Source organism: Peromyscus maniculatus, chromosome 4 (assembly GCF_049852395.1).
Source record: "Peromyscus maniculatus bairdii isolate BWxNUB_F1_BW_parent chromosome 4, HU_Pman_BW_mat_3.1, whole genome shotgun sequence".
Taxonomy (NCBI): Eukaryota; Metazoa; Chordata; class Mammalia; order Rodentia; family Cricetidae; genus Peromyscus; species Peromyscus maniculatus.
The window spans coordinates 31098227-31118471 of NC_134855.1; the positions used below are offsets into that span (position 1 = coordinate 31098227).

The 20245-nt window shown below is 40.8% G+C and overlaps 1 protein-coding gene across 2 annotated transcripts in view; it reads right to left on the minus strand.

The window, feature by feature from the left end:
- Positions 1-6139: 6139 nt before the first annotated feature.
- Stam2 (signal transducing adaptor molecule 2) overlaps positions 6140-20245 on the minus strand; it is a 47595-nt gene continuing 33489 nt past the window's right edge. For both annotated transcript variants that reach the window (XM_006974239.4, XM_042275291.2), the window contains 6 exons: positions 19132-19214; positions 18908-18995; positions 17542-17596; positions 13063-13213; positions 9556-9722; positions 6140-6500 (listed from right to left, as the gene is read on the minus strand). In XM_006974239.4, the coding sequence (XP_006974301.1) occupies positions 6272-6500; positions 9556-9722; positions 13063-13213; positions 17542-17596; positions 18908-18995; positions 19132-19214 (773 nt within the window). In that variant the 3' untranslated portion in view covers positions 6140-6271. The remainder of the gene's footprint in view (positions 6501-9555; positions 9723-13062; positions 13214-17541; positions 17597-18907; positions 18996-19131; positions 19215-20245) is intronic.

A 20245-nucleotide genomic window follows, 5' to 3' on the forward strand; every position in this document is an offset into this window, starting at 1 on the left:
TTAGAATACCAGGCCCCAGAAAGTGCCATGCTGCTCTTGGCTTAATTCAGTTTCATCTCCATTTCAGATAGCTTACACACCTGGGCCAAGCCCTGGGAATATAACTAGTTGCCTCTGAGTTCTAAAGCCTTCTACAGACCTCTGTAGGCTAGGAATTTCATGCACAGCATCAAAACCCTACCCAACAGCAAGTTGGCCAATAAATTGGTAGATAGGATCTTTAATTTTCACTTACTTATAAAGTCCAAACTAGAACTGATATAGCTATTCAAAGATATTATCTTTCTAAGCCATTGGGACTTTACCCCTCATGGTCACAATATTATTGCTGTATCTCCTGGGAATCTGCTAAGCCAAAGTTTCTCTTTTTAAACTTTTTCCTTTCCTCCTAGGAACACCTTCTCAAGACCTCTGACCTAAACCTCACTGAATCAAAAATCATGCATGTGGTCACCTCTGACTGCAAAGGAGTCTGAGAAGGCAAGTACCATTATTTTGTTTACTGACTTCTACATAGAATAATTTGAATGAGATGGCTAGTTAGAAATGCGTGTTAAAAAAAACAAATTATATTGTCTACTACAGAGAGACCCAGAACAGAACACCAGCAAGTGGAACTGCTTAAACATAATTATGAGCTGCTTCAACAGCATGGCATTGTTTGGGGCCAGTGACATTATTTAACTCACTAAATGGGCAAAAGCCTTCCACAATGTGGCAGAAAACAATGGCAGGACCAAATGACTGAGGCATGAGCAATCTGGGGTGTGGGTCAGTCTAGCACACAGGAGTGGAAAAAAGGGAAAGGTTCTATCGAATAAGATCAATGTTAGGATATGGGATTCAATGCAACAGAGGCCTGAGCTCACACTGGATGTCCCCACCCGCTAGCTACCTTTTTGTATGGAGAAACACAGGCTGTGCCTGCATCTGCTTCAATACAGAACCCCTCTACCGACACCCAAATGTGTTGTGATGCCACCTCTACTTCTTCATCAAACAGAGCTGGGTATACCTGCCTGAGCTCCTCTTTTCCTAGTGTTGGACCTATTCTGTGTGACAGAACCACACAATCTCAGAGCCCATCCAGTGCCACCAACTTCTGATGTCAGGATCAGGCTTAATCTCAGCACTTAGAGGCTGAATAGGGAGGATCTTCACTGTGAAGACAGCCTGGGCTTCTACATGAAACCCTGTCTTGGCTGTGGTGTGTTTATGTACTGCATTATATGCACATGGAACAGCATTATTTAGCTATAAAAGGAAATGAAGTATTGATACATGCTATGATAGAAACAAACAGCAAGCCAGGCGGTGGTGGTGCACACCTTTAATCCCAGCACTGGGAGGCAGAGGCAGGCTGATCTCTGTGAGTTCAAGGCCAGCCTGGTCTACAAAGCAGATTCCAAGGATACACAGAAAAACCCTGTCTTGAGGGAAACAAACAAAAAACAAACAAACAAGCAAAGAAAGGAAAGAAAAGCAACAAACAAATAGCAAAGCCACCACGCTTAGCTCAGAGGTACAGCATTTGCCCGACAAACTCAAGGCTCTAGATGTGGTCACCAGGAACACAAACAAGAAAACATTAAGTGCAAGAGTCAAACACAAAAACACACAACTGTCTAGTTTTCAAACTCGTGGTGACTTGTGAATGTATACACTTAAATCCCATTATAATTATTTCTTGCTTTGGAAATATTTTTATTTTTAAACCCTTTTTTTAATCATAAATCTCCATTGTTCAGCAGCCTTTGTCTCTACCCAGTTCTGCCCTTGTTTGCCTTTCAGTATTTATTCATCAGGAATTTTCCACTACTCACGATGGGCAGAGGCGTGGACGGTAAATGCAGAATCAACAGTGATCTTGTTACCTGTGAACATCTCTGGCATAAAGGGAACAAATACTTAAATACAGATGTGGGGAAACAAATCATTAAAATGGGATTATGGGTTAGTAGGGGTTTAGATTCATCTATCAATGTGGATTTTCATTGTGGTTTAGCAAGGATTGAAAACAAAAAACTACCCACTGGACTACATGCATCTTTGACAACTCCTGTGTCAACGTTTATTCCGCTGGAACCTCCAGCTTACCCCTGCATGATGTGGAAAGCTCCATTCCTGTCTCTCTCTCCAAACCCCACGCACTCAGGGTCTCCAAACAAAGGCACCAAAAAGCCCAGCTCTGAATTCCTGGTAGCTCCTGCAGCTCCCTCCCTAAAGCTGACAGCTGCCCCAGCCCCCCACCCCCACCCCAAGTGCTCAGCTTTTGACCTTGCTAGGGTCCAAACCCAGCTTGTGGTGGACACATCATCACTCCTAGCCTACAACCTATGAAGTCTCCCTGCTTTTGCTCATGGGTGTGGCTTCTTCAGCCTCCATCTCTGGATCTAGAGAACCCACCCGGGAATTGCTTTGCCTGTTCTTATACTTTTTCAATTCGTTTTAATCTGGCTTACTACATCAGCAGAGAAACCTATTATGGGGTGGGGTGGGGGAGGGATACAGAAAACCTAAAATCGTTAATGCAAGGTAACCAAAACTGGCTATGTGCGTCTGCGTGCTAATTTTCCAGGACTCTGTAACCAAGTGCTATAATGTTGGAGGCTTAATTAAACAGCTACATATTTTCTCCCAGTTCTGGAGGTTAGAAGTCTGCAACTGCAGTGCTCACAGAGCATGATCCCTCAGAGGCTCAGGGAGAAGTCCTGTCCCTGTTCCAGCTTCTGTGGTTCCAGGCAGTCCTTAGTTTCCTCATGGCAGGAGAGCCTCTGTCTCCTCCCGCAGGTGGCCTCATTCACTGGGTCCTGCCTTTTCATGTTCTTATGAAGACGCCATCAGAGATTTACTGCCCCTCCTGTGTTGGAATGATTTCTGCTCAACAATCCTTACCTAACCTTACCTTCAGACTATTTACAAGTAAGGTCACTAATGACATTCTAAGAAGACATGAGTTTGAGCCAAAAGGGATACTTCATCTCACTGTACCATGTAAGCCACATAATTTCTTTAGACTCAATAATAAAAACTGTCAAATTCAAATATAGCTTCACAAATTTATAGTAATTTTCCCTCAGGGGTGGGGGGATGAGGGCAGAAACTTTATTTAAAAAATGAAGTCAAACAACAAAAATCAAACTGAGTTCTCCCCTTTTATCTATGAGCTAAAATTGAAGTAAATAAAGGAGAAAACTACCTTTTGATAGAATCATTAAGTCAGTGATATGTTATTTATAACTTATTAATATTAAAAACATTGGTAGCCAGGTGTTGGTAGTATACACCTTTAATCCCAGCACTTGGGAGGCAGAGGCAGGTGGATCTCTGTGAGTTCAAGGGCAGGCTGATCTACGTACAGAGTGAGTTCCAGGACAACCAGGACTACACAGAGAAACCTTGTCTCAAAAACACAAAACAATATAAAAAACAAAAACCCAGAAAACATTGGTGTCACACTATGACAATTCAACAATCCCAGTCCTAGAACTCAGGGCCCTGCACTTTATTTTTTCACTAAGAAAAACTTTAAAAGAGATTCCAGGTGTGGAGAGGTGGCTCAGCTCTCGAGGACCAGGTTCAATTACATGGGCTCACAACCTTCACTAACTCTAGTCCCAGGGGATTTGATGCCCTCTTCTGGCCTCTGAGGGAACCAGGCATGCATGTGGCACACAGACGATCATTTTTAAAAGAGAGAAGGATCCCCAAGGCCATCTTTGCCCATTTTGCAACGTTGGGGGTAAAACTTAAAGCCTTCCACATGTGAAAAACAAACTCTACCAATGAGTTACATCCCTAGACCAGATTATTTTTCAAAATGTGGATGAAACTTTATTATCATCTTCAGTGTACAGTACAATCATTAGTCAGATATCAAGTACTTGAAATAGCATGATGGAAAAACATCTTTAAATGTTAAGTAAAAAGGTAATGTGTCGGTAATTTTGTAAACAAATTACCAAATAAAAAGAGCGTTGGCTGACTGTTCATTTTTCAAATATATCCCACTTTAACACTCAGGGGATGTCTTATATAATAAATTCTATTTTTAAGGATCTTTCTAATATATCAAGATTTATATGAAAAATGAAATGTAAATTTTTGTTAGAAAACATTAAATATGAACCCAATGTAGAAATGTGAAGATAGATTATTCCTTTGGCAGAAAATAAATAACTACAAACATCTTAAAATAAGTACAGTTCATAGGATTATGGGAAGAAAAAAATATATCTTTACATTTCGTATTAACACTGAAACCAGATCAATACAGATTTAATTTCATTTTATGCTATCAATAACTCTGCTACACAAATTTATGAATGGAAAAAAATAAAATTATTTTGAGGAGGAAGAAACTTCTGCATATATTAAACTTCACAGACACCAATATATACCATTTATATACAGATCATGTTGCATGTCTTATTATTCCAAAACACCTGGGCTCTACTGGCTGGTCCCCATTCAGTGAGTACCCAGTATTTACACTGATTGAAAAGCTTCCACTGAATAAAGCTTTTATGATTTAGACAAGAACTAAACATGAAATGCACAAATATTAAGATGAGCTTATTACACAGTTCAGAAGAGAAAGGTAAGATGTGTCCACGTGTGCAAACGCTTTCAAGAGCAGCTCTGGAGTCTTTTACATTTATTTCCTTAATTTTTAAAGAACAGAAGATTTTTTTCCAGAAAAGTCAGGTGCTGTGTTGCAGTACATTCTTGTACGTACATAAGTAAATTCACCTGAAAGGAAATGCTACAGAGAAAGGCTGAAACTCTTTCCAGTTTCTTGTACTGAACCAGACCCTCACAGAACACAGGCTTGCAGGGACGACTGTTCTCTTCAGTGTTGGCCATTGTATGCAGTAGCATGTTCTAGAATAAAGTTTCTTTGAAAAAAGAACATAATTGTTATCAAATATTTATAAATAGATAAATGACAAAATTTCCAAATTGTCTTCCAATGGAGTTTTAATAGAAAGATTAAGTGCTTAAAAATATATAGAAGTTCATTCATGCAAGATTTAACTTTTAAAAAAGATTAAGCTTGGAACACTTTCGAAGTCTAAATATCATGTATCTGAAGCATGTACATCTATGTTTTCTAGTTTGTTGTTATGTAAAAAGTTGGTACAATAGGTAGTTTGCAAAGTTTTATCAGGTTGTCACCAGCTCCCACAGTATGTGGGATCTTGCACTATTAACCAATTTCACACCGGACTTCAGAAAGACAGCCTGGAGCTCTCCTGTCCCTTTCTACCAAACCACTGCCTGCCGTTCCTGCAAAGGCTCACAGTTACTGCTGAGGTAATGCACATTTCTTTCAAGAGCTTGGCATGATGACAGCTTACCATGGAATGTCAATCACTTCTGTAAGAAGGTAACACGCCCACCTCACACTTCACAGCCATGACGCTTTCTATCCCATCAGATTATGAAGAAAGTCTCCTGGCTCAAGTTCACTGATAATCCCTAAGAAGGAAGTGCAGGACTTGGCAGGAAGGAAAGCCAAAGGACAGCACCTTCAGGAGACATCCAAGTCACTTGAAAAGGTCAGCAGTGGCAATACTAAACACCAGGGACAGAATGCCTTCCTCAGGGAAGGCTACCATTGTGTGGGGCACTCCTGGGCCCACCGCCGCCGCCACAGGACACATGGCTTTCACTGTTACTAATAGAAAACACTGTGTTCCTCCCACATGCTCTTGCTTCTGTGGACAATCACATGCTAATTACTCACCATAGACAGCACTGTGAGCAAATTGTCGACAGGACTGCACACAGAGCTGTGATCAAGGAGCCCAAAGGAAATGCATGGCCAGCTAAAGGCCTACACTAGAAGACGTTCGTCTTTTAAAATCAGAGGGTGGGGGAAAGTCGGGGGGAAAATGCAGACAAAAATGTTGAAAGGTCCTTAGTGCTCCTCAAATCACGGCTTGGAGGAAACTGGTTTCCTTAAAGAAAATGTCTCACACTCCTATCTTATACATTGTAGTGTCATAAGGCTACTCACTGAGAGCCCAGAAAGTTCAACAAAACTAACCCGAAACATCTTCAAGCTGCCTCTGATCAAAAGATGAGCTTCGAGCGAACAGGACTGGAAAAAAAAACCCTTTTATGGCCTTCAGGGTAAGGTAGGGGTTTGTGCTTTATTATTCATGGTTCTTTTTGACTGAGAGGGGAAAGTGAGCATTTCAGATCAGGATCCCCTGGGTCGAGTGACACAGCTAGAAGACTTCCAACAGCCCTGGTGTGTCTGTCTCTAAAGGAGGGGCTGCTGGTGGTAACTTGTTGGCGGCAGTGCGGCTGGAGGTGCAGGAACTGCCCCTGGAAAGGCAGGCAGCTGTGGCAAACCGGAGGCTGTGCTCTGGTAAGAGGACACATCTGCGGACATCCCCACAGGCTGTGTGTAAGCAGCTGGACCAGCAGCTGCTGGAAGCTGAGAGCTCTGGTTCATGTAAGAAGGGGTGGAAACAGTGTCCTGTCCAGTGCTGCAAAAGACAGTTTACAAAGAAAATCACATTTATGTTAAGTTATGACAACATATCATAACAAACATGCTTTTCTCATCTTCTTTTCAAGTTTATGTAGTTATCAGATACTGTTAACATAATTTTGTTTGTTTGGTTGGTTCTATTTTGAGACAGGGTTTCTCTGTGTAGCAGTCCTGGCTGTCCTAGAACTCGCTCTGTAGACCAGACTGGTCTGGACTCACAGAAATCCACCTGCCTCTGCCTCTCCAGTGCTGGGATTAAAAGGCCTGTGACACCACTACCTGGCATGATTTTTTTTTAATGTTTATTCAGAAGAGCAGGGCTGGAGAGCAGCCTCAGGGTATAGAGACAATGTTCATTGTGAAAGCATGAGGATCTGAAGCTGTAGCCTCAGCTAACCCTGGCACAGGGAGACTGAGAAAAGCTTCCTTGCCTGATTAGGCTAGCCAAAACAGAGTGATCCAGATTCAGTAAGACTGCATTAAGAAAAGAAAAAAAAAAACCTAGGTGGATGGGGCTGGAGATATGGCTCATCAGTTAAGAGCACTGGTTGCTCTTCCAGAAGACCCAGTTTAATTCCCAGCACCCACATAGCAGTTTACAACCACCTGTAACTCAAGTTCCTGGATATCTGATGTCCTGCTTTGGCCTTGGAAAGCCTCAGGCACACAAATGGTGTACAGACACACATGCAGACAAAACAACCCCACACACACAGTCTTAAACAAACAAACAAACAAACGGTGGAGATGACATTGAAGAAGACATCCTGACTTCTGGCCTCTACACATTGCTCACATGGGCAGCAAACCAGCAAGGTAAACGCACCCACATAAACACACCTACACCACAGACAAAAAGAAACAAAAGAAAGGAGAGGGAAGTGGTGGCAGGCCCTCGATCAGGTGACAAGTGACAAGAGAAATTCCTGAAACAGCCCAAGTAGATGGGTGAGGAGGGCTAGGCTTCAAAGAGACAAAGTGCAGAAACTCAATGAAGACCAAGGCGGCCAGCTACGAGTGAAGTAAGGAACTGGACAAAGAGCAAGCTGTTCCTTCACCCGAAAAGACAGTGAGCACTGATGTATTTATCATTTGTAGTTTTTAAGGGCAGGGTCTCACTCTGAAGCCTTGCTTAGCCTGGAATTCACTATATAGACCAGGCAGGCCTTGCACTCACAGAGATCTCCTTGCCTCTACATTCGAAGTACTGAGACTTAAATTTTTTATTTAAACCTCAAGGTTCCATGCAACAGTTACAATGAAGTCTAGTTATCTTGGAGTCTCCTGTACATTACAGTAAAATTAAAAAATAAAGAAAAACAGAAAAAAACAGAGTGCTCAAAAAGAAACAAAATGTAAGATTCTAAGGCTAACTTCACTCCCTTCAACCTCTCACTCAAAGTATTGAAAGTACTGAAGATGCAAACTTGGCCAGCATCAGAGAGCAGAGCCCTGCTCAAGGCGAACCTGAGCCCCAAACCCCTAAGCTTTTCTTTGACAAGAACTCAGCACTTTCAAAGAGACAACAGTATACCTTGCACAACAGTGTATCATGCACAAAAGGGCTCTTGCACAACAGTGTACCCTGCACAATGGTGTGCCCTGCACAATGGTGTACCCTGCATAACAATGTATCATACACAAAAGCTCATTAGCACAACAGTGTACCCTGCATAACAGAGTACTTGACAGATCAATCACACAGACAGATAGACTGACTGACTCACACTCTAAGTGGGAAATAAACCATACCAAATTGCAAGACTTTGCTTTTCTCCTATTACTACTATGGCATAGATTTATTTAAAACATATTTAATTTTAAATCACACCAAATATGTTGCTTATAGCAAAGGATTAATGTTGCTATTTTACCAGCTTTTTCTCATAATTTCCTACTGTCATTCAGAAGAACAAAACTTCAACTGCCCCACATATACAGTTCACTTACTTTTCAGGTAGTGCTGGAACCTCCTGCTCATGGACTTTAAGTTGAAAGGGGAGCTTAGAGAGCAACTATATATAAAACTGATACATTTTCTCTCTGATAAAGTAAATAGGAAGATTGAAAACATGATTCTCAGAGAAATGTTTGTACAAAAATATTAAACAAAGTCCACCATTCAAACTTACTTCCTCTTATGGGTAAAAGCAGTAACTTTTTTTTTTTTTTTTTTTTAGTATTTAGGAATATATACAGGTATGTATCTCTGACATTACTTCAATAGGCTAACTAACCACAGCACAGTGGTAATAACACCATGGCATCAATCCCTATGAAGGACCACTATAAAATAAAGACATTATCTAGGAGCTGGGTGGTAGCAGTGCATGCTCTTAATTCAGCACTCGGGAAGTAGAGGGGGGAAGATCTCTGTGGGTTCTAGGCTAGCCTGGTCTACAGAGCGAGTTCCAGGACAGCCAAGGCTACATGGAGAAACCTATCTTGAAAAATCAAAGACAAACAAACAAAAACAGAGAGAGTGTGTGAGAGATTTTTGTCTAGGGTCTTAAAGAGTAGGTTTAAATCTTAGCAATTATCAAGGTATTAGCTGAAGTAAAGGCAGCATCATTCAACTTAGTGAGAGTAGAAACGGCCACTTCAGTAACTCTACCTTAAGAGTAAATATTGAGAGATGTATGTGGTAGCACACACCTTGATTTCTGTACCCAGGAGGCAGATAGATGGATCTCTAAAAGTTCAAGGCCAGTTTGGTCTACACAGTGAATGAATTCCAGGACAGAAGGGCTACACAGAGCACTCGGGAGGCAGAGGCAGGCGGATCTCTGTGAGTTCGAGGCCAGCCTGGTCTACCAAGTGAGCTCCAGGAAAGGCGCAAAGCTACACAGAGAAACCCTGTCTCGCAAAACAAACAAACAAACAAACAAACAAACAAAAAAAGAACCCCCCCCCCCAAAAAAAAAACCAAAAAACCCCACAAACAAACAATAATAACAAAAGTAAAATTCAGGAATATTACTGTAAGTAGAAGAGTCTGTAGGTTCTCATTCTAAAACTAAGACAAATTAACACAGCTCTCTAAAACTTACCTTAAATACGGAGTTTGGACAGTGTGTGTTGTTACTGAGTTCATATTTGGAGGCAGAGATCTCAGCGAGCCCATAGGATCGGGTCCTAAGCCATAGCTCTGGGCAACAGATACTTGTTGAATGCTATGACCCAGGTAGTTTCCACCATGTGACTGAACTGGATATGTCTATTAATCAAACAGAAAAAAATGATACTTTGCTTTCTCAACCATTTACTAAACATATCTAAAACTTTAAGACTTGAAGGAAATAAAGTTTTTAATTATTTGTGGAACAATCTGATTATACCAACCTTTCCATACTGGAAAAAAAAGTGGAGTGCTTCCAACTCATGGTGTCTAATCAATGAACATTTACAATGTGTTTAATTGTTCTCTGATTCTGTAGGAGTTTTGAAGAAAAAAGTGGGGACTATTTTAAAGTAGAAAGTTGGAGTCTATTAAGAGTGCCTAATACATACATCTTGCCACAGAACCATCCCTTGAAGGGACACCCACGATTACTCCAGGTTACCATGAGAATGACAACTCTTCACTCTCATTCAAGGATGACTCCTCCAAGTCCTCCCTGATGAATAAAAGGTTGAAAGAGAAAGCCAGGGGGCCAGGTCCTCTCTGCCTTGTGTACCATATCTCCTGCTATAGTGGTTTAAATATAAATGTTCCCCATATGCTCACAGGGAGTGGCACTATTAGGAGGCATGGCCTTGTTGGAGGAATTGTGTCACTGGGGTGGGCTCTGAGGTTTTAGATGCTCAAGCCAGGCCCAGTATCACTCTCTCTTCCCGCTGCCTGCCAATCTAGATGTAGAACTCTTAGCTCCTTCTCCAGCACCATGTCTGCCTGTGTGCTGCCATGCTTTCTACCATGAATGATAATGGACTTAACCTCTGAACCTGTAAGCCAGCCCCAGTGAAATATGCTTTCCTTTATAAGAGTTGCCCTGGTCATGGTGTCTCTTCACAGCAGTAAAACCCTAAGACATCTGTCTCTTCAGAAGATAAAAGAGTTGTGAGGATAAAATGCATCCTCAGGAAACCACAAAAAAAAAAAAAAAAAAAAAAATCACCAGATTCTTATGTATACCTATGTAATTTTCATAGTAACAGCTCCATAAGGACAGCATTCAAAACAATCCACATGTTTAATAAATACCATACAGTAGTAATCACTGGTCCAGTTTTGTTTAAAGCAAAGATCACATTACAATTTAGAATAGCAGGCATGCCAAATAAACTATATTAAGTGCAATGACATTATCTCTTTAGCACCGATGGCAACCCACTGCCAACAGGCTGAGACTAGAGCAGCAGACATGAGCGGCTCACGGTTTCTAAGTGTCCTTTTCAGACTAACTAATGGTGCTGTAACCCCATCCACTCTTACTAGATACATCTTTCAAATAGAATGGGAATTTCTGAATATTTCAAATAAACTCACATGCCAATTAATATATTAAGAGGCTGTGTGAAAAAAGTAACCCCCTCGAAAGCCTTGAGAGGGAAAACAAAGAACAGCTGTACAGGCACTGCAGCACAGAAACCTGGCACACCTGGAACGAGCACCCCTTAGACACACAGTCTACTGCACAGGGGACACACATCTGCTTTGTTCCACTTTCACAGAAGCAACAAAGAGATTTTTGAAAACAGAAGTAATAGTGGATAAACTTTAGGAGTCTTTTTGTACCCAGAAATCCTTTCTAAGCTCATACGTAATTTTCATAAAGTTCACAGCATGGCATATTTGATAAATGCTTCTTGTCTTAACTTGTGTGACAGTTACCACAGTAACCATTTAAAAAAAAACTTAGCAATTATATTGTGTTACATCATCTAATTATGCACCCACATTCTACTTTTTCTCCTTGGTGTCTCCTTGACACACTGTTGAATACTGGTTTTCATAAACTAACATGAATTTTGGTCATCCATGTTCAATTTAAACTTAATTGGCTAAAATTTAAAAAATCTTTCAGAATTGGGTATACTGAAAAAATTAAGTATTCTAATATCAGGTGGCAAGCACAAAAACATGGAAGTATTAGAAAGGTGATGCTGTTAATGGGTAGCTTATGGCAATTACACCTCAAAGGGCCTGTAGCAAAGCTTCATTACACACTTTTTTTAAAAAACATTTTGAAGTCAGGAACCTAAGAAAATATAAAGCATGCTCTGAGACTAGAAGATCATAGATGCAGAGATCTACAACCAAACATTAGGCAACGCACAGGGAATCCTGCAGGAAAAGAGGAGGAAGGATGATTATAGGAGCCAGAAGGGTCAAGGACAGCTTAAGAAAATGGCCCATATTAACCAGGGCTCTAGGGCTCACAGAGACTGAAGCGACACTCAGGGAGCCTGCATGGGTCTGACCTAGGTCCACTGCATGTATGTTATGCTTGTCAGCTTGGTGTTATCTCATCCAGCCTTACTAAGGGATGTGCCTAGTCTTATTGTAACCTGATATGCCATGTTTGGGGACGTCCCTGGGAGGCCTGCTCTTTTCTGAAGGAAAAGAAAGAGTGGATCTGGGGGAGAGGAGAAGCTGTAAGGAGGGACCAGGACCAATGGAGGGAGAAACTGCGATTGGAGTGTGATATATGAGAGAAGAATAAATAAAAAGAAGCGCATTAACTACTCTTTAAATAATTACCTAAGACAAACCCTGAAAGAAGTTTTTAAAGAAATAGTCTCCTTGTTGAGCAGTACCCAGAAGATTTACACAGCAGACCCTACATAAAAGGACCCACACTTTATAATAAAGAGCTTATATCTACAGAATAGATACATATTATTATGTATTATTAGAAAGGCATACAAAGAAGCATAACCCACCTTTAATACACTTAGTGGTCTTTTCATTGTGTTAAAAATGAACTGGAATGTGTTTGTGAAATTACATAGCTCATCTTTACAGTGAATAGTGTCTAGACAATACTTCCTGAGACCATCAAAGTGCAGTGTTGAGTCTGAGTATGAAGACCCCCCCACCCCTGCACATCAAAGGCTGTGTGTTGGGAGGACTGGCTTTCAGCTGTTCGGATCAATCCGGTAGTAGTCCATAGTTGATCGGGCTATAAGGTGAGCACCTGCTGGACAGAACAGCTCACTAGGCTTCTGAAGTTTTATCTCAGCCCAGATCTTCACTGCTCTGCTTCCCACCTGCCATGAGGATGAGGTGGCTGTGCTCCACACACTCTTTCAGGCCTGGAGAAATGGAGCCAGCTGGCCATGAACAGAGACATCTGAAATCAGGAGGCCAAATAAACCTCCTGTCCTTTGAGTTGACTTTTCTCAGGTACTTTGTCACAGTGAAGGAAGCTGACACAGTTTTATGTTTTTTTTTGTTTTTTTTTTTTTTTGGTTGTGAGTCTAGCCTATAATGAATGGCTGAACCATCTCTCCAACCCTAGTTTTCTAATTTCATTCATGGGCAATAGATCTTTAATATGCTCTTAAACATTTAACTTAAAAAAGATGAATATTTTCTCAAAAGCAATGCTCACCTGCACTGGAACCCCAGAGGATGTAGATGAGTAATGTGCTGGATGAAGCTTTGCATAGACTGAATAGACAGGTACCTCATTCACCAATTTGTTATATAGGTCCAGAGCTTCCAAGACCTTCACATTCAACTCAGACAGTTCTGAATGCCGCCTAATAGAGAAGAAAAGTATTTTCATAGAAATGTAAAGGATTGTTTAAGTTTAGTACATTTTTATTCATACCTCAAAAGGCTTCTTTCATATGCAATAAAAGGATAGTCAGAAAGGGAAACTGAGAGAAGAAATTGTTGTTGCATTCAGTCAATAGTTAGTCTTCCTAATAATATGGGAAATTGTTGAATTCGGGCAATAATTAGTCTTCCTAATAATATGGAAAAGTCAGATCTAAACCTCATAAATGCAAATCAATTCATAATTTGTGCTAGAATTTACTTTAGTATATTATAGATTTATGTTGAAAATTCAATTACAAAGAAAAATAGTCCCAATTTCAGTAAAAGTCTATGCCTTCATTATAAATCTCACTTACACAGTATGCAAGGTGCTACCCAGAGCTTCTGTGAAGTATATTGTGACTTAAACAAAAGCATAATGGAAAAAAAAAATCACACACACTTTAACTTGCTTAGATCCATGAAGAATCAACTAAAAAATTATTTAACCCCTCATCTGCCATGCAGTGACATGGGTGAGAGAAAGATGCCCTCCCCCTCCACCCCTTCCTACCTGCGGCAGGAGGGAGAGCTGACCCGAGTCAGGAGAGCAAGAGAACTAGCCTTGCCCTACATTAGCTACAGCACACAGGAGAGCAGGCCCTGCACCCTGCATGGGCAGTACACTAGAGCTGACCCTGCTGTCTGGTGCAGGAGAGCCAGCCCCGAGGGCATGAGAGCAGGAGAGATGACCCTGCCCACCTCATATGCCCCTACAGCAATCAATCAATCGGGAGAAGGGGCCCTGCACCTTGCCTGGGCAAAACAGCAGAGCTGGTCCTGGCGATATGAGTGAGGAGGACCTGGATCTGAGGGCCCGAGAGCAGAACTGGCCCTGTTCCGTGCTGTAGGCTGCACTGAGTGAGCTAGCCAAGGCAGTGCTGGAGAGCTCATCCCAGTAGTGACAATGAGGAAAAGCTGGCAAGCTACCAACCCAACCACCACCCAGGTCCAGAACCAGGCCTATGAGTTGGCCACCCCAACATCCACCTCATCTATGAACTGATGGAGCACGTGAAGGGGACAGACCTATAGATCAAAAACAGCAGGATCCCCATGACACAGGACAACAGGACACTCAAGAGGGGCCCCAGGGAGAGCCTTTTATTGGTAGTGTAGCAGAAATCAGAGGCCTCAAGCCACACCAGTCGCCTGTGGCAATGAACACTTCCAAGTAAAGATAAATGGACTAAAGGGTAAACTGTGTCTCAACAGGCCACATTACAGCGTCCACACGATTCTTTTTTTTTTTTTTTTTTTTTGGTTTGGTTTTTCTTTTAAATTTAGTTTTCATTTGGGGAGGTTGCAAGCACAGAGGGCAGATTCGAGGAGACAGAGATAAGTGGGATAGGAATGCATGATGTGAAATCCACAAAGAATCCATAAAAGTAAAAAATTTTCTAAATATTACCAAGAAAATATAAGTAAAATCAATATATATACAAGCTAGTCTCCACTACTGTTTATTGACTTGGTGGTTTTGAGGAAGTAAATAAAACCAGGCACCTTACTGTATAACAACCAAGCCAAACAAACATTTCCACATTGCCCAGGGAACATATGGCAAAAATCCTTCTGATTTGGTATAATCCTGCCTAGTCCCCTGGAAGTAATAAATGATAACTTATAATGGACAAATTTATACAAGAAATGGCTATTTTTTATCTGGCCTAAAGCACCTGCAAGTCTATACTGAACGTGGTTCAGTCTATAGAGAGGGGGAGGCAGAAGCAAGCAGACACAGCCCACCACACAAATGGCCATCTCTCCTTTAGTAAAAAGGAGCTGTTTCTTCTCTAGCAATGATTGTAAGCAGGCCACGATCTTCAGAAGTATCTGCTGCAAAGCACCCAAATCTACAGAGATGAGGTGTGTGTACTAACAAATGTGTGACTAAGAATTAACCTAAGAATCTGGTCTACATAACCCAGCACACTGATGGAACACCGGCAGAGCAGTGGAAGGCCATGATCATCATGCATGAAACTACTTCTCAAGATCCAAGATAATCCAAAGCAAAAGCAAGCTTTACTGAATTGTGCTCAAAACTATACTGCAACAAGTGAGGACAAATGAGTTCCTATTACTAGAAGACAAATTCAAAAGTACACACACACAGACGCAGGCACGCAGGCATGCACACACACGCACACGCACACGCACGCTAAGTGGCGTAACATATAACCAAGGACAAGCTTCTATGACATGGGGAGAGAATACAGAATTTGGAGGAGATTAATATGAGCTGGGGACTGCAGAGACAAGCCTAGGATTTAAGCTGGTCCTGGGGAAGAAGGCACAGGCAAGGCGGTGCCAGATGGTGCAAAGAAAAATAGGCAAAGAGACAAGCTGGGTACACAAAGAAAGAATGAAAAGGACAATGTGGTGGTGAATAATTATTTAGGGAAGGCCATAGAAAATCAGGTCACAACAGTCTGTAACCTAGTCAAACAGAACAGCAGCTGTAACCCCTGAGGTTGTAAATGCTACGGGATTTCACCCTTTGTGTTGACAAGACGAAACGGACAATTTAATTTTCTAACAACAGAGTTTTATCCCCACCCCCCCTCCCACACTGTAGGAATACAAACTACTGACGATTCATTCATGGGAAAAATGGTTTATATCGATCTTTGAATTCTCAACTGGAGCAAACAAAGGGACCGAAAAGCACTGCCCAGCACAGGAGCTGTGTCTGGACTCACTGCTGTAAAACACAGACTCCAGCTAGTTGACTCACTGCTTAACAGCTACTCTCTTTAAAGTTAGCTGACATCAGAAACAGGGACTGTGAGTTTGAATTCCTTTAGATATTTTTCTTTAGTGATATTCTTTTTATTTAACAAAAATAAGGTTACACTGTCATATCTTACCCTATAGATATGGCATTATTCCATATCAATGAATATTTATCAATGGCAATAATTTCTACTATGAAATATAGAATTTTAATTTTGAGATCCAATCTCACACTGAAAGGCATTTTAGCTAGCTGCATTTTTACGGTCATAAATAACACTGTGCTGAATACCACAACATCTGATCATTGTGTATCTCCCCAGGTTTAGTGTGGACTTCAAATGGCTTGGTTAATTTTTTGGCCAAGGAAATGTGCCCTATACTCCTAGCCACACCTATGGTAAACTGGTCATTTTCTTTCAACTTTTCCAGTCTGATTACTCACTAATCACTAGTAGCAGATGTATAAGTAGGTGTGTGATGCTTTCTCTAAAAATATGATCAATCTACCATTGATTATTTCATTTATGTAAAAAAAAAAACACAAGGATTTGTAAAATTACATTATGGCGGAGCTGGAGGGATGGCTCAATGTTTAAGTGCACTGCCTGCTCTTCCAAAGGACCCAGGTTCGATTCTCAGCTCATACTCATCTGTAACTCCAGTTCTAGAGGATCTGATGCCCTCTTCAGGCCTCTGCAGGCACCAGGCACAGACATGGTGCACAGACATACATGAAGGTAAAACACACACATAAAAAATACTCTATGGAACAAAATATTTTTTCCTTGAACAAATCAACACGTTTGCTATTCCTACTTTAAAAAAATCTATTAGAAAAGTAAACACCCTAATCCTTTCTTTCTGTATTATTTATAGAGCAGTTCAATGGCTAGGGGCTGGAAAGGGAGAAGAATGGAGAGCAACTCCTTCCCTGGACTTCATTCCTCAAGTTTCTCCTTGAGTGCAGAGCGAGCTGGTCAAGGACAGAATGGCGCGGAACCCATCGGAAGCTGACACTGAGAGCCGACCCAGCAGCACTGCTGCCCTTCTCAAGAGCAGCAAAACCAGGGAGAAAAGGAACCGAAAGGCGACAGGAACACAGAGGCACGAGAGAAAACAGGACTAGTTGCTGCACTGCATTTAGCTCCTCAAATAGGGATATTTCACTTGTAGTGGACACAGATGTCACTCTTGGGTCTGTAACAGGTCAATGCTTGCCTAAAACTGCCATTTTCACTTTGTCCTAAATTCACTTTATTCTTTATTACTCAATTACTCAATTCCAGCCCCAAAGTGACTGATGGGATCAAATCATGATTCTATGCATATCACATCACTACCACTGATGATAAAGAATGTTCCCAAAATAGACAGCACTATGAGCAACCAGCTTTAAGAGTCTGGCAACTAAACAGTAATCGCAATAGATGACACAGTTTCAGAAGCACTTTCACCAGCTGAAAGCTCGCTCAAAACAAGTAAACATGTGAAAATGATACTGTTTCTACTGCATGGAAAACCTCACCTATCAATCTCTTCAAGTTTTTCATCTATCATTGGACCCATCTGTTGGCAAATATCTGTAAATACAGAAATAATTACAAATATAGAAACAATACAGCTTAAGTCAGTTTCAACAATCTTTAAACAAGAGAATATGCATCATCATACAAATTATAGAGAAATAAGTTTATGCCAGAGAACAGATGATAAAAGATCTATTTTAACAACATTTATAGCACCTTTGCTCCTATATACTACTATCATAGACCAAGGGCAAAGTCAAAATTAGAATAAAAATCTCATCATGTTCCTGGAGCCATTAGTCAAGTTTACAGGGGGATAACTGTGACAGTTACCCCAAAGTCTGAAGAGTATCTACAGAGCTACTCCTAAGTAAAGCAAACCTGGCCCATACTGTATAAATTATGTACACATGTGCCCGCACATTAAATAGGAACGTTTTCATCTATTTAAGACATTTTAAAATGCAAGGCTGATAAGAGATAACAGAGCTTGCTACACAGCCTGGTGACCTGAGTTTGATCCTCAGGACCCTCATGTGGAACAGAGAGGCAACTCTGTAAAGACATCCTCTAGTGCACATGGCATGTTCACCCACACCATACACCATGCACATGTATAAAAATATAAACACTAATAACATATAAATACTTCATAGATTTCCAATTATAAAAACACAAATATAATAGGGAAAAGCTACATATTCATAACCAAGCTTTCTTCTATAAAAAAAAAAATTAAGATTTATATATTTGCTGTATTTTTTCCCAAAGGAAATTGCTTGGTTTTGGTTTTGTTGTTTTTGACAGGGTCTCACTCCATAGTTCAGACTGGCCTTGAACTCATGATAACCCTCCTGACTTACCCTTTTTCATGCAAGAATTATATGTACAATCCCCCTATGCACAGATCCCCAAAGTACTGTGGATTTTTGTTTGTTTTTTTTTTTTTTTTGGTTGATTGGCTTTGGTGTAGAAACCCAAGAAGGATTCTTAAAACACAAAAGATTATCTGTTTTTGCTTTAATCTCTTAGCAACTAAAGGATACACAGTAAGGAGACAGTTAAAACAAAAACAAGCAATTTTACATGTTGATTTGATTGATTAATGTGCTGTTATTTCTAATTCTGCCCTTCCTTTGACCGATCTCACCAGTAAGCTTACAGAAATACAAGGACTCCCTTCATGAAAAGGCTGTGACAAACTTCTAAAGTGACATTTCCACTACTTTTTATACAGGTCTGTTTTTCACCAGAATTTCAAAACTCAAAAAGCAAACAGGAGGCAGGAAAAAAACTTCAAGACACTATAAACAGGTAATATATATGTTAAGCAACATTAAAGTGAACTCAATATTAACTAAATACCTTCTAGGTCCAAGAGATCTTGGGAGTCAGGTTTTGAATCCTTCGGATCTATGCTCTGAAGAACCTGCAGGGCTCTATCCATTTTATCCTAAAAAAGCAACGGGTGACACTAAGAAGTCCAGACAGTTACCTTTGCTGGATAGAAAAGCACTGTTCCCAGGCATTCTCAAAGATAACACATTTTTAAAGTCTTGGTGTTTATTAAACAAAAGGACGATAGATACCTCATCTATATAAACAGGCTCAGGCTCTGATTTCTTAATTTCTTCCACATCATCATCAATTACATTCAACTTGTCCACCGTTGCTACGGAAACAAAGTAAGTTATAAGTTCTTCAACATTTACTTTGGCAATTCAGTCATTTATTTCTAAGTGGTCTATTATTATCCATGGGTGGGGAGAGCTCTTTAGTCATCACACTTCATAATCAATATATTATATACAGTCATTCATTCACACCACAATATTTATTCAGCACCGACAGTGTGCCAAACCTCCTTGCTAGCACTTATACACACACCAGTGACTAAACACAAGAACCTCGTGCTCCTGGAACTTACCTTCCAGGGGAAAGTGAGCCGCATTTGGCAGACACTATCACTGCAGCCACTTTCCTGAGAACTCAATGTTACCACTAGATCGAGTAAATGCACAAGCTGATAGATTTTATCACTAAGCCAGGCTCACTTAGAACTGTTAAGTTCCATCTATACACTGACCTTCTATATTTATAAATAAAAATTCCAGCCTGCATTTTCTATTTGAACAAAATATAGACCTGATTTAACCTAACTCTGATAGTTAAAGTAGTACAAAGTTACAACAACAGCAAAAAGTATTTCATAAAGAAGATGTTAAAAAATAATTTATGCTAGGAATCATTTTACTGAAATACACTCCCAGCTGAAGATCTTACTGTTAAATCGGTGGGTCAGTCTCTTCAAACTAAGCCACAGCAGGGAGATCACTGTATAGGATGTCTTTTATGGTTTATAAAGTGGTCTGAAAGGTTCCCAGGGCTCCTACGCCCTGAGAAAGCAATGCACTCTGCAAATACATGAATAAGTCTCCCATCCGCCAACCTCAGTTCTCCGAACACTTCTCTCTACACATTCAAACACGATGCACGAAGTTTATACATGTTCTTTCTGCAGCTGTGCCTCAGCAACAGTCCCAAGGCAGACGGGGGAGGCCTTTCAATTCTGGCTCTGTCCTTACTAGACACAGTTCCTGCACCTCAGCCTCTGGCTCAGGGCACGGGAAGCACCGACTTCACAGACAGGAGAACAATGGGAGCGCTGAAGGATTTCAGCAGCTGGCTCTCACCACCTGCACC